This window comes from Guyanagaster necrorhizus, assembly GCF_019112545.1.
Source record: "Guyanagaster necrorhizus MCA 3950 unplaced genomic scaffold BT62scaffold_7, whole genome shotgun sequence".
NCBI lineage: Eukaryota > Fungi > Basidiomycota > Agaricomycetes > Agaricales > Physalacriaceae > Guyanagaster > Guyanagaster necrorhizus.
Window position 1 is genome coordinate 522,755 of NW_025064886.1, and position 15,620 is coordinate 538,374.

Consider the following 15,620-nt stretch of genomic DNA (forward strand, 5'->3'; position numbering starts at 1 on the left):
GAGGCGAACGGCTAAGAACGCAATCGACGTCACTGGGATGAGGCGTTAATTGCGTGTGTGGCATTGGATTAATCCAAGGCCTTCTTCTGACCATCCTCTGCCGCTGTACTCTACGGGTGAGTGAAATTTTAGCACTGTGTCGCCTCATTTCGGCGAAGAGCAAGAAGGAGCTCTTGATTGACGCGTCCAGTTTATACCAATCAGCCTTGATGGGACCATGTGTCACCAGCCTTCCTCGGAACTCACATATATATATGCCCTGAGATTTTTCAACGTGCTGATTCGCTTGCCCACAGGACCATGTTATTGCCTCGTTTTCAAATACTGTTCTTCCTTTTCATTCCAGTCGCTCTAGGAAATCTCGTCGACGACCTTCTTGATGCACTAGAACAGGCTTCCACGTGTGCGGGGTGCCATGCACTCATGGCACCACTCAAGCTACTGGCTGACTTCGGAGACGGCGTCTTCGTGGATACCTTCACAGACATATGCACATTGCTGCTTGTAAGTGCCAAGAGTACATTTCTTCCAAATTGTCAGGCTTAGGGCTTTCAGATAGCAGATAACGATGTATGTGAAGGACTCATCAATCAGCAAGGCCCTATCGTAGCCCACGCTTTGAGAGCCATATCTGCAACGTCCCAGACCTCAACTAAACTATGCAGCCTCGTGGGGCTCTGTGATCCCCCAGACATTAACGCTTATAGCGTATCCTTCGTATCAAACACATCTAGCGCCAAGCCGACAACTTCACAAGGACGCGCCCCCTTCAGGGTCGCCCATATCAGTGACGTTCACATCGATAGATCATACACGGTCAGTTGATCTTCTCGGATGTCTGTAATCATGCTTTTTGACGTCATGGGATGTCAGGTTGGTGCCGACGCTAATTGCACGAAGCCCATATGCTGTAGAAACTACGCAGACTCTGCGGGTGACTCGATTGAAAGACCTGCGGGTCCCTTTGGCGAATACGGATGTGACACTCCCGCGACCTTGATACACTCTCTGATATCACAGATTGCTGGATCCGGCAGTGAATTTACTATCTTTACAGGAGACGTCGTTGAGGGTAAGCTATTCAAGCCCTTATCCTACTCTGACTAATAGATATCAGCCGCCGTTTGGCTGGTAACTGAGGAGTACGGCCCGATCATCTACTATGCACTTCTATACCAACAAATTCTCGTTTTTAGGGAAAATATCAACGACATCGACATATTCAACGATGAGCTTTCAAATGGCTTGGGTATGCCCGTATACCCTGTCATTGGAAATCAGTATGTTTCTTGTCGCAGTTTCAACGGCGAAGGTTTAATCCCATATGCCTATTCAGTGAAGCCGCTCCCGTGAACAGTTTTCCCAGGAACACCTCTATAAATATCGAAGAATGGGACGCCCAATGGGTCTTTGATACTACCAGCGCGAAATGGACTGTGGGTGCCCATTCATATTCCGTGTAACTTCTGATATTTACGGCTGCAGTCATGGATAAATTCGACGGCGTCCGATCAAGTTAGGCACTACTCAGGCAGCTATTCAATAATTGTACCGGGAAAAAATCTACGGTATGTCTTGTTATGGCCGGTTTCTCCAGTGCTCTGATTTCATTCTTTCAGTATCATATCTATCAATACTGTCTACTGGTATAGATTAAAGTATGTCTTGGTCAAAACGATACCTATCTATGTCAACTGATACGCACAGCTTCTGGCTATATGATACCAATGAGCAACAGTACGTTTTCACATGCATCTTTGATATTTATCAAGTGAGGATCTGGACAGACCCGACCCGAACGGAATCTTAGAGTTCACTACACGAGAGTTACAGGCAGCGGAGGACGCCGGACAACGAGCATGGATCATTGCGCACATGCCTCCTGGAGAGACTGATACCCTGCGCGATCAGTCCAACTATTATGATCAGATTGTCCAGCGGTACAAGGATACCATCGCAGCTCAGTTCTTCGGACATACGCATGATGTGTGCATTTCCGCTGTTTGTTTGTTGATGAGTTACTCACTTCGATTTTGATTCCGATTCCGTTAGGACCAATTTGAGATCGCCTACTCCGACTATGACAATCGAGTCGCTGACAACGCTGTCAGTGTTGCATGGATCGTGCCTTCGGTGACCCCGAGAGGTCAGTCAGATAACTGCATGTACTACGTCCTATTTTCCTGAAACAAATTTTTTATAGAGGCAAACGCTGCTTTCAAGATCTATGACATAGACCCAGACACGTATGAAGTCATGGACGCGCATGTCTATATCAGTAGGTCGCTTCTAGCCCAAGTCGCTTGATGCTAACGGTGAGGAACATCAGCCAATCTTAGCGACCCAACGTTTGAGATCCAGCGTAGGTGATCTGCCACTTATCTCCTTCCTGTATGTTCACCCTATTTCCAGCAACCTGGAACCTTTACTACAGCGCTCGTGAGACCTTCGGTCCCTTGGTTGCCGACCTCGCCGACACAGATTCCCTTGGTCCATCATTCTGGCACCAGGTTACTGAAGGATTTGAGTCGAATGATACAGCGTTTGATCTCTACTACTCCTTCAAAACTCGGGGCTATGATGTAGAGGCTTGTGATGATGACTGCAAGACAGAGACCATCTGTGGGCTGAGGGCTATGCGATCGCAGGATAACTGTGTAAGTTATATTCTCTCTCCTGCAGGAAAAATAATTCATTGGGTATCTTAAAGGTCAAAACCGAACCTGGGCTGAGCTTCAAGAGAGGCCTCCCGGGCCAATCAATGGGGACTTCGGAGAGCTGTGAAGGCTTCAGCATGGGAAACATTTTGTCCGGAATGGTTGGAAAATTTGCAAATGGGGAGGTGAGTTATATTATACACCTGTATGCACCACCATCGCTAAAGTTACCCCATGCAGGTGACGGACGATCAACGATCTCAATTGTGGCTAAAGCTTAACGCGACGATACCTGCTTGACTAGACAGGATCTACGTAAGGTATTAATATTTAATTCATGCCAGCATAAGCAATCATATACATTCTTGATTCGAATCACGTCTGTCTCGTGTCTAACTATATCGATGGTCCGCAGAGGATGTGGACGAATCCGAAAAACGTCTGCTATTTGTTCAGGGTTGACCTACGCATACGATCATCTCTTCTATTCTGTGCGCCCAATACCCGCTCCTATACAGGACATCTCGTCGTCATTGCGATAATCAAGCGGCTAGAACTCTCAAAGCGCCGCTGCCTCAGCCTCAGAGGGCGCTTGGCAAAAACCTTGACTGCGTCGAACTTTGGTCGGCCTTACGGGGTAACTGCGGCAGGCACCTCCTTGTTGAGGTGCTCGAGCGGCCCGTTGCCAGCTTGTACTGTAATTATAGCGCGTCTTGGAAATAGCTGTCGCGTCAAATGTTTGAATGGAGACTATCATGTGCTTTTCGGACTTTTTTGCGGCATAAATAGTAATAAATGCATAAATGTACGGAGGGTCAGTCATATGCGCTCTCTGCTACTCGCTTGGGACTGAGAATCTTTGAAGTTCTTTGATTAGAAATTTATTCGAAAAGATCGGAATATTGGAGGAATGACGCGGCCCGTGAAGTCCTGAGGAGAGGGCATTTCGGTATAGAACTTGCTTTTTAGACATGTGGCGTTTCTTAACACCTTGGAGGTTGATTTGTCCTGTAGAAAATTCGGATGACTACAGGACGTGTGTCACTCCAGCCATGCTCGTTGCCAATGCTATCGAACAGAGTTTGTATGCACACCTGAGACTTGGTGATTAAGCGGTAAGCATCCTAAGCGCTACTCGCTGTCGGGTACTGACACTGAGTATCATAATATATTCGCCCCAGCATTTCGTGCCATTGGCTCATCATGTTTACTACGCAGATTCTTCCTGCCTCTTCCATAGTGGTATAGGTATATGGGGTCTTCGGGAAATCTTCCTGCGCCTTCAGCTTGCTTGTGTAGGTCGTTCTTCCTGTATACGTTATATTTCCATACTGAATCACGAGTCCGAGGCACAAAAGTATGTTCCGGGCAACAAAAGAAGTAGAATTCCATCCATTCTTCCGAATGGAGCGCCACAGTCTGACACGCACTGGCAGGGCTGCATCTACAGCGTGCATAATATATAGTTATCGGATTCGGAGGCCCGGGCCTTGGAGTTTTCGTTATCCTACTCGGTTAGAACTGGAGATTGGCTTCATAGTCCGATGCCAAGTTCACTGAACGAACCTGGGGTGCGTCACAACTTGTTCCTAGAGTTCTTATGGTGTAGGCACCCGTTCCATCAACAATTAACGATTCGTCGCGACTCTACACGTAGATCTATTGCGACGAACAAGTGAGGCTCTCGGATCTTTCCAGGGCGTACAGCCACATTGATGGGACCAGGTACGAGCTCAGATGCCACCCATTCCGTTTTGATTAAAAAATTCTCCTCTAAGTTGTTTCTCTTTTGGTCGTTTCCTGTTGGTATGGGCAACAGTACGCAGTGGTGTATTCTAGAAGAAGCCGGCTTTTTCACGGAAGATATCCAATTTCAGGCTACCGTTGCCAAGTAGTACGCGTCATGTTTCGCAATCGGTTTATGCATCGCTGCGCAAGAAAAATTTTTTACTAAAAGCCGCTCGACTATATTGGGATGTACGACTTTAACACAATCTCTGCGTGGTTTTAATCAGCAATGTGCACCGTTTTTAACAACGACAATAAGAGCCTGAAATCTCCATGCGGTGGTCCAATAGCCGTCGGAACGAAGATAGCCGAAATTATCGTTCCTAATTGTTTTCCTACAGAATGGTATCCAGAGGCGAAACTGTATAGTCTGGTACGTGATACCCAATCAAATACATCGCTGTTCAGATGAATTGTATGATTTCTGGGCCAAGAACTATATTCTTCACGTCAACACTAAGTACTAAGTAGTCATGCATGATGCAATCAAATTTCAAGGCCGCGGAGACGTCGTGAGGGATGTCTGTTCTAGCTTTTATGATCCTTAATCATATGTTTCATAGAACAAGGGACAATCTCCGAAAAACTCGAACGGGAGGGGGAAAAAATACCGTTGGGTAGATATCAAGGGGATATGACGGTGATCGGCGATTCCTTCTCTGGGACATCTCTTATTATCCCTCATTATCTCGAACCTTAGATCTGAAAAGCGGCATTTCATATTTCATTCCGGTACAACATGCAATTGTTTTGATGCGCCTAATGGCACCAAGTCAAAAATAATCGGTCCCGATCAGCGCAAAAACGCGATATTCTTTTGTCTTGATGTGGGCAGAGACGGAATGGTTAAAAGAACGCGATGATTGCTTTACCCACTTCCCACCCACCTCTCACCCGTCACGATGGCCCCGCCCGTAACTTTCGTGCTACCCGATCTCATGGCAGGATGGCCGTTCAAGACTATGCCTAATCCTCACTCGACCAAGATCAACGCCGAGAGTGCAGCGTGGGTCCAGAGCTACGACGCCTTCAACGCCAAGGCGCAGAGAACCTTTGACCGCTGCAACTTCGGTGCTTTCGCCGCCCTCGCGTACCCGAAGGCTGAGCCCGCACACTACCGCGCCGCTGTTGATCTCATCAACTATTACTTCGTCTACGACGAACTGAGTGATGAGGAGAGTGGTGAAACTGTACGGAAACAAGCTGCCGCTATCATGAATGCCGTGCGGTACGTGTTGATTGTTCCTTCATTTTTTGGTTACTGATTCCCGTGTTCTAGAAATCCTTACGCGCCGCCTCCCCCGAATGAGCACGTCCTAGGTGTCATGGCACGAGAGTATGAAACACCTTTCTTTCTGTCAGTTACAGTTTCGTTGACGTGATAACTACTAGTTTTTGGATCAGAGCCTTGGAAGAGGGCCATGCCAGTGCATCCACTGCAAAACGTTTCCTTGAGGCCTTCGCACAGTATACTGACTGTGTGGCACAACAAGCAGAGGACCGTGATGTCGGCCGCATTCGCCCGATAGAAGAATATCTCGCGATGAGACGTGGGACTGTCGGTGTGAGGCCTTCATTCGACTTCTTCATGCTTTCAGAAGATCTCCCCGATGAAGCAGTCAAACACCCACAGGTTGAAAAGTTGGTCTTGGGCGCCATTGACATGAGTATTCTGTCAAACGTGAGTCTTGCGCTAGTTCCCGGCCCCGATAAATTTCTGACAATTGGTACCGCAGGACATATACTCGTGGAACGTGGAACAGGCCCATGGTGACGAGAATCATAACATTGTGTCCGTGACAATGGCAGAAAAGGGCATGACTATCCAGGAGGCAATGAACGATGTCGGAAAACGCTATGAGAAGCTCTCCAAGGCGTTTTTAGACGACATGAAACATATCCCAACGTTCCCTGAGCCGGTGAACCGGCGCCTACACGAGTTTGTGATGTTCCTTGGAATCTGGGTCACTACCAACGACGAGTGGTCCTTCATTACCCCGCGCTACTTCGGTGAGGCCGCTCCGGAAGTGCGGATTCATCGAACGGTAGAGCTTCTGCCTAAACGCAAATGAGGGTGGGTTACCATGCCTCAAAATTCAGCATTCGATTTTCATCATTGTATCATTTTACACATTTTTTTATACCGTACGAGCCCTGTATATGCCGCGTTATCTTAGAACCACTAGATCTTAGGAGAATCACTTACTACTTATTCGTTCGTTTTATTAATATATGCCTAACCGCATGTCTTGACAAATCTACAAACAAATGAGACGGAACGACGTCTGAAAAAAATTCAATTTCATGCTATTGCAGGCAAAATGTCGCAAAGCTACCCTGATGGAGATTGGCTTGATGCATATATGAGTGCGTGTAGACGTGCGTATACTTGAACTACCGAATAGCATGTATATCAGAACGCACGACGCAAACACGAGTCCATAAGCCACTTACCGATTATCAAAATTCGCCGATATTCAAGCAATCATTCCCCTAAGGGAGCTACAATAGGAAAAATTATGCAACCCAGCAGACCCAAGCGATCTGAAATCCAGCGATCCTGACCCATGCGTGCTGCAAAGTACGCTTTCGGGACTCTCGTACGCCGAAACAAAGATAAAGATGTCACACGCCGCCGCTTCCTTCTGTGGCTTGCCTCTGCCATCCTGTGTGATAAGCCCAGTAACGAAATGCTCGATGTGCTAGGCAGATACGGTGTCCCTGGCAGTGATTCGGACGCCGATAAGCCGACTACATACTTGCCCGGTCGGGGGCTCTAGATCTTGCCTGGAAGTAATCTTAACCCGGCGAGATGTGACTGCGATGGCAACAGAACATGGACAAGTTGGAGAATGGACCACCGGCCATCTCTTCTTGTATCTCGTAACACACCCCGTGCGCCGATGGACCCAGCCAAAGGAAGTAGGAAGGAGAAGCGACCAAATCTCCTGGTCTTCGGGTTGGGCAAGAGCCAGTCGAGAGAATCCAATATTCAGACCTTATCCTGCCCGCAAATTTGGACCAAAGGACCTGTATGGAACGAGCATTGCAGCCTGCTGGGTGGTAGAACCTGAAGGGGTCGCACAGCCACTGGGTCAGACTTGCGGATGGCTGCCATGTCAGGTAATACAAGAGCCTTCTTACCCGTCTCCAGTCCACTAATTTGCACCTAGAGGTCCCCGTATTCAATACAGACCGCACCATTCTTTCCATGGCAGGTGTAAACGCCCTGCAAGTCGAAAAGCTGCCTCCTGAAACCAGTACGCATTTCTTGAGTGACCTTACTATGCAACGTTACCAATGAAGCATCTTAGCTCAACATTTCGACCGCGACCCAGACACTAACAAGCTCCTTTGGTTTGCTTCGCCCCCCATGAATGTGACGCCAGCTCCGACTCCGAAATACAGTCTGGCATATCTGCATTTCCTAGCAACGAAGCGAAGAAAAAGATCTGACACCACTCCAGCAAAAAGAAAATAAATACTGTCGTCTTAGAATAGAAGAGTCCTATGATACGTAAAACGATCAAGTGTCCAACGCAATAATGATAATATGAGACCATCTCTAGACGAAATACACCAGCATCATAGCACAAACGTATAAATATGAGAAGGAAGTATACAATAGTTTGTTCGTAGCATTGTTCCTCCCTCGACTGGTACTTCCCAGCCCATCTACCGCCGCATGGTGCCCATTAGACGTCGCCAGAACTGCTGGATCTACGGTGGCCGTGTTGTCCATTTTTGTCACAGTTGTCGTAGGAAATGTCTGCGCTTCTCCTCCTCCTTCAGATTCACTAAGCGCATCGTCTGTCAAGAACACGAGCGCAAAACCCGGTGCAGGAACATATATAGAACATATATTTCCAGTCTGGTCACAGCCGATAGTTTCGATGTCCTCTTCTCCTTGAATCCGCCCGTCAGTGGCAAAATTGTCACCAAAGGTCTGTCATAAACGGTCACCTGAGAGCCCTCTAAATCGGAACAGCTCAGCTTACCTGGCCTGCCCAAGTGAGATTACCCTTTTGAGACACAGACGAAGCTCTGAAGTATCTGCCGAGAAGTTAGGATCGACGACTGTGTTCGCGTAAGAAGCCACTCACTTCACTTTGACCTGAGCCGGTGTTCCGTTGGATTGCCCAGTGTTTCCGCCTCCGATAGAAAAGGTTGCGTAGTAATCATGGGCACCAGATGAATCAGTGATGAAGTTAAATAAGGCAAGGCGAGCAGGTGTGCCTTGTTCGTATATTGCATATCCTGGGGTGAATATATTACCCCCGTTTGCACCGATGTCCAGCACTTGCGATGTATTAGATGGGCCAAGAGCCTCTGCCATAATCAAAGCGGAGTAATAGATGGGTCCAACCGTCCACTGATGATATGTTGATTCATTTGTTGGCGGAGCTAGCGTGTGTATCAGTCTCGTAGACGCTGATGACAATAAAACATCAGCAGCGTACCGGTAAAAGGCTATGAAAAGAAATTGGTTGGTGATAATAGAATACATAGAATGGGAACGTACATTGTAGTAAACTGTTTGTCCACCAGTGTGCATCAAAACGCCCGAGAAGTTGGCGTAAGCCAATTGCAAGGCATAGTCAAGTCCCCACAGAGCTGCTCCGAAAGAATCGCTGATGCCCGCAAAGCCCCCACAGGATGCAGTGTTGGTTTCGAACATGATCAATTCTTTCCCTTCACTTTGGGCATAGGCGGTCGAGTTCAGGTAGTTCGCAACCAGATTGACACTCGCACTATGATCCAGATAGTATGGGAACATCTGCTGAGGATCAATGGCACTGCCTTCATCAAATGTAGCAGCACAGTTATCTTGCGGATACCTGTTGTTGACACATGAGCACGACGTCGTCGCACTCACTTCTGGCTCACCTTTCGAATGCGAGGTATGCTAGGTTGTCATGATATGCATCGACAAAACCAGTATTCCAGATGTCCTGTTGAGACCACTGGTCGGCAGTATTTGGTCCGATAAGCAAGTGCCGATTTATATCGTTTTCCGAACCGTTCATGGCTGCTATCAAATCATTAAACTCTCCAAAGTAGTCATATTGGTTGTACGTCTGGGAAAACCAAGAGACGCGTATGAGACAAAAGTAATGCATCCGAGAAGAAGTAAACATACCGAAGGACGGTGACCATGAGCGACGTAGAAATCGGGTTCATTACCAGCCTGGATACCGATAAGCGCGTCTCCTAGAATTTCTTGGCCTGTGACAGCTATTGACAGATCGAAAGGCGTAGTCTGGAAGAATGGAATTCCTACGACATAAGCTTAGGAACCGTGTGAAACCTGTAAGTATAGAATGCATACCAATGAACCAATGAACATTGACCAGGGACGTAATATTTGCCATCATGTAAAGAAGATCTGGAGTGAATACAAGAGGTGGCGTTTGAGTCTGAAAGCGTACAACGCCTTAGTTGCACTTTTGAGCGGCAAAGAGACGTCATCTTACAGGATTCGTGGCCTGACTCAAGTTCTTCTCCAGGATCTTGCCATCGGACAACTCGGGAACCAGTTTCGCCGTTTCCTGTGTATTTCCACCAACGCGTACTCGTACACCTCCAGATCTTTCCTGTATGTTTGCCATAAGGTTCAAGAAAGGGACTTGTAATAGCGACCTAAACAACCGAGATCAATCGGGGTAATAAGTTGAACAATAAAACGGACCCTCACGAATTTTTTCCGACTTGATGATTGAAAGCAAGTTCAACAAAGAGCAAAGCCTTCATTTGTTATTGATTACTCACGAACTTGATTCGCTACCGACATTTCGATAGAAAATCCAAAGAACTGGCCAGGCTGTGGAATCGATGCCCCTGGTGTACCCCCATTAACAAGCTGAATAAAAAACGCGGTAGCAGGCGCGGGGTCAGGTGGCGGTGGTGGGTTTAGCACAAGAGGCGTGTAGGCATTGAGGCCAGTGTACACTGAGGAATCCGCTGTGGTCGTCGCAAAGGGTTCTTGCCCAAGGACGTAATGGACTGTGACTTGAGATCGTACGATCCCAGCCAGAGATGCTAGGAGAACGAAACGCATGGAAGAGGCCTGAAAGGAGAAGGAAGAAGAGTGAAAAGGTGTTTATGTTGAATCGTGATCATCTATTGGAGTTACCTTGCACAATTGGGGTTAGTCGGAGAAGATCCCACGAAGCGAGGTAAGCTAGTTCCCACACCCAGGGCAATATAACTGATCAGGAGATGCTGGGCACGACGAGCGTGTTTGCTGTTGAACATCTGGCCCTACACGCTCGCCTGTGGCGAGCTGTTGGCGTAGCAACCGAAAGGCTTGGCCTCCACAAAGTTCATGGACCGTCCTGGGCACAGAACGGTAGTTTTCAGAGACAGGAAGACATAGATGAAAGCGACTGAGTCATGGTGATTGTGAAAGAGAAACCGTCCTCTTGTACCTGTGCTTCAAGTATACACATTTAACATGGGAACGCCGGACCTATAAGTTAGGTGACGTTATGAGAATCAACATTGGAAAGATGATTAACTAAACCGACGTACATGCCCGAGTCGTGGTAAAGATTGTCGAGATGCTGGACAGGTCCAAAGCTGTTAACTTTACTGAAACTGGTTCTATATCTAGAGACAGAAATTTTTGTGTATGGTCGCGGTGATTATCAAGTGGTTTTCGCAACATCGAAGCTTCTGAGAATCCGAGGGATACTCCAGCGGCGGATAGATGGCCAACTGCGCCAAGGCCGAACATACTGCAACAACTCTTTTATGTTGGCATGGAAGAATGCTCGATATACTTGGAATCAGACCGCCCGAGCGGCGCAAGTACACCAGGCCAGGTGATCCTGTTACTACCGTCAATCTGCCAGTGAAAACCCTTCGCGTGAAGCCCGATAATCGTGCCCGCATCTATCGGTCAATGTCACTCGTCAGCCTCCTTACCGCTAAGTGTAATATAGACCGTGGAAGTACCCACATTTTGCAACTCTTTCGGGTCAGGCAGAAAACTAGGGAAAATGGGAGGCAGGCCGCAACACAGCCACCCGATGTGAGAAAGACTACTGCCTTCCCGCAACAGAGATCAAATATTCATTCGGACATATCCATTGTATATCCCAGTGCCAACATCCTTCATCCAATGTCGCACCAAAGCCTTCGGGATCAAAAAAGTCGAATATCATACAAAACTACGCTGTGGAACCGTGTTCGAAATCTACTCTATGACGTTGGACATATATTACAAGTATACAAAGAAATCCAAGTGTCCGTGTCTATATATCTTTCTCTTGGCGCGTATATCTTTTCGACGAACAAACCCAACCGATAACTTATTAACCCATCCAACAATATAATGGCAACGTCTATAAAACAAAATGAAGGAAAGGGAAATATAGCGTTGAATTAGAGATAACTCTTGGAGGTAGTATTCTCGTCTTCCACGATCTCAAGCATGTGTTCAACGATTTCCTGAGGCGTAGTGACGTGCCAACTAGCAAGAGTGCGCTTGCTACTGTGGCCAACGGCGGTGGTGAAGATTGCGTCAGGAGCGATGGCGAGTTGAACTGGAGGTGCATTTTTGGCCTCAGCGTCAACCAAAGTGACCGAAAGAGGTGCCTCTAGGACGGTAGTCGTGATGGGTGTGCTGCCGTTGCTCGAAGGGAATAGATTCAGGGCCCGAAACATGTCCTCGTCCGTCTGAAATTTCCGTTTACAGCGATAAGAACATACAAGACGAGTGTAAGGGACCAACCTTATCATCACCAGCGCAAAAAATAAATTCGGCGTCAGGATTATAGTACAAGATCCGTTTCACAATTTCGCCCTGATAAGCATGTTAGTTAGTGTGGTGCTTTCGTCGATTATCAACATTCACCTTATTGACGGCTATAGGCCGAACCTCCAGGTTTTTCTTGCCCACAAGGACTGAGAGAAATGTCACTTGAAGTCAACCAGAACCATACAAGAATCAATACCTTCTATGGGTCGCTTGTGGGCGAGGTTGTTCTCCAAAAGATCTTGACATTGCCTGCATTGGAATTGTCTAATGTGAAAGACCTAGTCAGATAATCATTACGATAAACGTAGCGGTCTAACCTACCCCCATTCTGGATCGGTGGATCGGTAATGCCATGTGATAGAACTCTTCTTAACTTCGACATGACTGCCCGTGGTCCGCTGAAAAAATATGTGCAACGATAAGAAACGGGACCGACGATCAACAAGACGTAACGCTTCACCTCAGTGTAGTACCTGAAGATCTCGTGGACTTCTGCCATCCAACTCATATCGAGTGACTGTGTGAAATTCACCCATTCCTTATGTCCAGGTTCGCGTACGAATCCTCCATGTTCAGCAGAAAACCCGAGCTTTCCGAAATGGCCCAAATGTTGATCCAGGAACTCGCCGTCACGTCCAGAGATGATATATACTACGTTGTTGGGATCGTCGCAGAGCTTCGCCAACGCCTGAAGCGTCTGTTCAGACGGAGTAGCCATACTGGGAATTTTGACAATCGGCGCGAGCGTTCCCTGTAGAAATCAGGACGCATCAGTTGACGGCCGACATAGGTCGTGACAGTTACCTACATCGTAGTCAAAGAGGAACAGCCTCTTCTTCGCCGTCCGGTATTTTGATTGCAAAATCTCCTTCGGGATGTATGGTGTCATCTTGGCAGTGTTGGTAGAGTTCATTTGACTGAGTATCATCTTGACAAGAACGGCTGCCCAGGTGTGCGAAGTATGGGTGGTGACGACTTTGTGAAGTTTAATATGTCTTTGAAGCTTCTCCGCGTCGCCCATCAAAAGTCCTTTATTGATAGCGGCGGCGACGTCCTGACGATAGCAAACGTTAGCGGGCGAAAATCAGATACCAATTTCGGATCACTGACCCCGAGATTCCACGGATTGACCTGCAATGCTTCGGACATATGTTTGCTGATACCCATGAATTCACTGAGTACACTCGGACTATGTTTCGTCTTTTCTTGGGCTATGACAAATTCCATCGACGTCGTATTCATTCCGTCACGCAAAGGCGTGATAACTGCGAGGTCCGCCACAGACAACAGAGCGTAAAACTCATCCTTTTTGAGCGTTTGGTGGCTAAAAAAAGAGTCAGGGTAGAGAAATATGGCCGGATGGTGGTACGGACTAATGGTGCACGGGGATAAAATCAAGACTGCCGTATTCCCCGTTGATATGTGCCACCAGCTCGCTGACCTGCCGCTCCAGTTTCGGGGAGTCCGTCAACGCAGGCGAAGTCACCTGAATCATCACCACGTTACCGATCCACTCGGGGTAATCTTGGAGAAGCTTTTCAAATGCACGAAGCTGGCAGAAAAGGATAAGTCTTGATATAAGGTTTGACTGGCATATGCAAGCACCTTTTGAAGGACGCCTTTTACGACGTCAAGCTTATCGCGTCCTACGATGATTTTCTTACCTTCATAGAGCGTTTGCAAAGCTTCCAATTTCGGTGGAATACCGGGTCGTTGTCTGTACAAAGTCAGACGCGACGCGCAGCAATAGAAATAGAAAGAACATACATGTCCCTCGCAACGCGCTCCGCATCGATACCCACAGGGCAATGCATCACTGAGGTAACATGCCCCTCAACGTCGATGCCGCGATGAGTCGTCTCGTAACCACAAACTCGGATACAAGTGGATATAAAGTGCCGGGAGTAGGAATAAGTCTGGAAACAGACCAAGTTAGCGCCCAGCATTCCGTCGAGGATTTCCTTCCGTCCTTGAAAGCAAATAAATAACAAATCGCCGTCAAGATACCCAATGACTCACTCGGCAGACATCGGAAAACTTCGCTGCTTGGGAAAGGTGTGTGAACAAATAGACCGAGTACGGCGTCCGGGATAAGCTCTCTAATGAGTCTAGGGAGTAGTAGAAGATGGTAGTCGTGAACCCATATGAGGTCGCCGGGTCTATAAACTTCAGATATGCGCCGGGCAAATGCGGCGTTCGCAGCTTCATAAGCCGGATAGTGAGAGTCGGCAGAGGCGTATTCCGTCGCTACATCTTGCCAGAGAAGATAATGGAACAATGGCCATAGAACTAAGAGGGACATCAGAAAGTTACAGGAATGGAAAACCGACATATATGCGCACTCTGTTTGCAATAACCATCATAGTGCCCGTGGGCGACCTTGTCGTCCAACCAGACAGGCACGTACACCGTCTTCTTGTCATCGTCAGGGTCTGACTCCTTTGGTTGGTATGTCCTCAAGGCTTCATCAAGCGCCCGCTTATCGGACTCTGATACGGTGTTTTCTGGAATATGTTCGTTTGGCACCGGAGAGTGAATGTCCCCGGTCCAACCGACAATGAGCTGCTCGTGAGTCGCTGCTAGAGAACGAATACCGGAAATCATGGCAGCATGTCCATACCGTGGCGCCAGCGTCCATGCAGAAGATCCATTTGAGTCAGGCTCCAACGAGGTAGTTGTATTCGGTGCCTCTGTGGAAGGGCTTTCAGGGACCTCTGTCGCTTTGGTAGGCGGGGTAGCGGGGGGGCTCAGCACACCCGCACGGTTGGTCAAGGTGGCAACAACGGGCAGATCGTGACAGACGTGGATGATACGGCCCGACAATGGGATTCCATTGGCGCGGTGCTGGACCTCAAGGGAACGGACGTGTTTGCGAACGTCGTCAAGGGAGATGTCGTCGCCAGCGCGGGTGTAGGGCTCGGTGAAGCTGTCCATTGTCGAGAACACCATTGTGGGCGATAAGACAAAAAGAGGGAAAGAAAATCCAAGGTATAAGTAAGAAGATCAATGCGGTAAAGATTCAAAAGGTGCAGACCTGCTCAATCATTAATGGCATCGTCCAAATTTGGAAGTTACGTAACAACCGGTCCGAAAAAAGAAATGACTCCCCTTACCGAACGGTGACATCACCACGTTCATCTTTGTACCGTGCATGCGACGATTGGTTCTGCAGATATCTCCCAAAACGTTCGCCTTTCAATATCCTTATAAAAGACCCGAGAAGGAGCCGATCGATTCAGCTTTTTGAGTTTTTTGTACTATTCAGCTTTTCTACCCAGAGGCCTCAGTCGGGGTACTCAGCAGCTGCACCTCAGGACAGAGAGCCGTCGTGTTTCCTCTTCCTCTTATCGGCTTTATACCAATGTACTTAACCGGACTACATGCAAGCATCAGCATCAGTCTCGGTGATATTC

The 15,620-nt window shown here is 47.8% G+C and overlaps 6 protein-coding genes across 6 annotated transcripts; 4 read left to right on the top strand and 2 right to left on the bottom strand.

The window, feature by feature from the left end:
• The first annotated feature begins 15 nt into the window (after nt 1-15).
• Nucleotides 16-3,087, top strand: BT62DRAFT_711547 (sphingomyelin phosphodiesterase). The gene is made up of 17 exons (XM_043181977.1): nt 16-116; nt 297-504; nt 556-816; nt 874-1,072; nt 1,118-1,142; nt 1,197-1,280; nt 1,337-1,436; nt 1,486-1,568; nt 1,620-1,658; nt 1,708-1,737; nt 1,788-1,986; nt 2,053-2,146; nt 2,204-2,278; nt 2,330-2,362; nt 2,413-2,657; nt 2,711-2,842; nt 2,898-3,087. Exons 2-17 carry the CDS (start codon nt 301-303, stop codon nt 2,955-2,957), a joined length of 1,863 nt encoding a protein of 620 aa, XP_043042040.1. The 5' UTR covers nt 16-116; nt 297-300; the 3' UTR covers nt 2,958-3,087.
• Nucleotides 3,088-5,333: 2,246 nt separating this feature from the next.
• BT62DRAFT_929629 (terpenoid synthase) lies at nt 5,334-6,723 on the top strand. Its single transcript, XM_043185758.1, has 5 exons — nt 5,334-5,673; nt 5,725-5,781; nt 5,838-6,126; nt 6,182-6,600; nt 6,653-6,723. Exons 1-4 carry the CDS (start codon nt 5,348-5,350, stop codon nt 6,515-6,517), a joined length of 1,008 nt encoding a protein of 335 aa, XP_043042041.1. The 5' UTR covers nt 5,334-5,347; the 3' UTR covers nt 6,518-6,600; nt 6,653-6,723.
• Nucleotides 6,724-6,865: 142 nt separating this feature from the next.
• Nucleotides 6,866-8,028, top strand: BT62DRAFT_711859 (uncharacterized protein). The gene is made up of 3 exons (XM_043181979.1): nt 6,866-7,568; nt 7,621-7,705; nt 7,760-8,028. Exons 1-3 carry the CDS (start codon nt 7,269-7,271, stop codon nt 7,924-7,926), a joined length of 552 nt encoding a protein of 183 aa, XP_043042042.1. The 5' UTR covers nt 6,866-7,268; the 3' UTR covers nt 7,927-8,028.
• Nucleotides 7,806-10,545, bottom strand: BT62DRAFT_929630 (glycoside hydrolase family 79 protein). Its single transcript, XM_043185759.1, has 11 exons — nt 10,215-10,545; nt 10,141-10,153; nt 9,920-10,085; nt 9,775-9,862; nt 9,586-9,722; nt 9,333-9,523; nt 8,968-9,283; nt 8,906-8,915; nt 8,549-8,849; nt 8,444-8,498; nt 7,806-8,391 (listed from the first exon to the last, which is right to left on the bottom strand). The coding sequence occupies exons 1-11, from the start codon at nt 10,501-10,503 to the stop codon at nt 8,011-8,013; spliced, it is 1,947 nt and encodes a 648-aa protein (XP_043042043.1). The 5' UTR covers nt 10,504-10,545; the 3' UTR covers nt 7,806-8,010.
• Nucleotides 10,546-11,214: 669 nt separating this feature from the next.
• On the top strand, nt 11,215-11,757 carry BT62DRAFT_1003259 (uncharacterized protein; the record flags this gene model as incomplete). Its single annotated transcript, XM_043176926.1, has 1 exon — nt 11,215-11,757. One exon carries the CDS (start codon nt 11,215-11,217, stop codon nt 11,755-11,757), a length of 543 nt encoding a protein of 180 aa, XP_043042044.1.
• Nucleotides 11,608-15,231, bottom strand: BT62DRAFT_929631 (trehalose-6-phosphate phosphatase). The gene is made up of 13 exons (XM_043185760.1): nt 14,550-15,231; nt 14,227-14,496; nt 13,975-14,176; nt 13,813-13,924; nt 13,581-13,759; nt 13,318-13,531; nt 13,016-13,261; nt 12,668-12,958; nt 12,529-12,605; nt 12,404-12,471; nt 12,304-12,353; nt 12,181-12,252; nt 11,608-12,125 (listed from the first exon to the last, which is right to left on the bottom strand). Exons 1-13 carry the CDS (start codon nt 15,139-15,141, stop codon nt 11,832-11,834), a joined length of 2,667 nt encoding a protein of 888 aa, XP_043042045.1. The 5' UTR covers nt 15,142-15,231; the 3' UTR covers nt 11,608-11,831.
• Between the last annotated feature and the right edge of the window lie 389 nt (nt 15,232-15,620).

Bases quoted from the DNA above. Each gene is read 5' to 3' on its own strand.
- BT62DRAFT_711547 (XM_043181977.1), top strand. From the start codon at position 301: ATGTTATTGCCTCGTTTTCAAATACTGTTCTTCCTTTTCATTCCAGTC. The intron at 817-873 runs GTCAGTTGATCT...ATGGGATGTCAG, and splicing joins ACATCGATAGATCATACACG to GTTGGTGCCGACGCTAATTG. The intron at 1,569-1,619 runs GTATGTCTTGTT...TCATTCTTTCAG, and splicing joins GTACCGGGAAAAAATCTACG to TATCATATCTATCAATACTG.
- BT62DRAFT_929629 (XM_043185758.1), top strand. From the start codon at position 5,348: ATGGCCCCGCCCGTAACTTTCGTGCTACCCGATCTCATGGCAGGATGG. The intron at 5,674-5,724 runs GTACGTGTTGAT...CCCGTGTTCTAG, and splicing joins GCTATCATGAATGCCGTGCG to AAATCCTTACGCGCCGCCTC. The intron at 5,782-5,837 runs GTATGAAACACC...GATAACTACTAG, and splicing joins CTAGGTGTCATGGCACGAGA to TTTTTGGATCAGAGCCTTGG.
- BT62DRAFT_711859 (XM_043181979.1), top strand. From the start codon at position 7,269: ATGGCAACAGAACATGGACAAGTTGGAGAATGGACCACCGGCCATCTC. The intron at 7,569-7,620 runs GTAATACAAGAG...TTGCACCTAGAG, and splicing joins GCGGATGGCTGCCATGTCAG to GTCCCCGTATTCAATACAGA. The intron at 7,706-7,759 runs GTACGCATTTCT...GAAGCATCTTAG, and splicing joins AAAGCTGCCTCCTGAAACCA to CTCAACATTTCGACCGCGAC.
- BT62DRAFT_929630 (XM_043185759.1), bottom strand. From the start codon at position 10,503: ATGCGTTTCGTTCTCCTAGCATCTCTGGCTGGGATCGTACGATCTCAA. The intron at 9,863-9,919 runs GTAAGATGACGT...GTACGCTTTCAG, and splicing joins TGAGTCAGGCCACGAATCCT to ACTCAAACGCCACCTCTTGT. The intron at 9,723-9,774 runs GTATGCATTCTA...CTTATGTCGTAG, and splicing joins CAATGTTCATTGGTTCATTG to GAATTCCATTCTTCCAGACT.
- BT62DRAFT_929631 (XM_043185760.1), bottom strand. From the start codon at position 15,141: ATGGACAGCTTCACCGAGCCCTACACCCGCGCTGGCGACGACATCTCC. The intron at 13,262-13,317 runs GTCAGTGATCCG...TGCTATCGTCAG, and splicing joins TCAATCCGTGGAATCTCGGG to GACGTCGCCGCCGCTATCAA. The intron at 12,253-12,303 runs GTGAATGTTGAT...CATGCTTATCAG, and splicing joins GGCCTATAGCCGTCAATAAG to GGCGAAATTGTGAAACGGAT.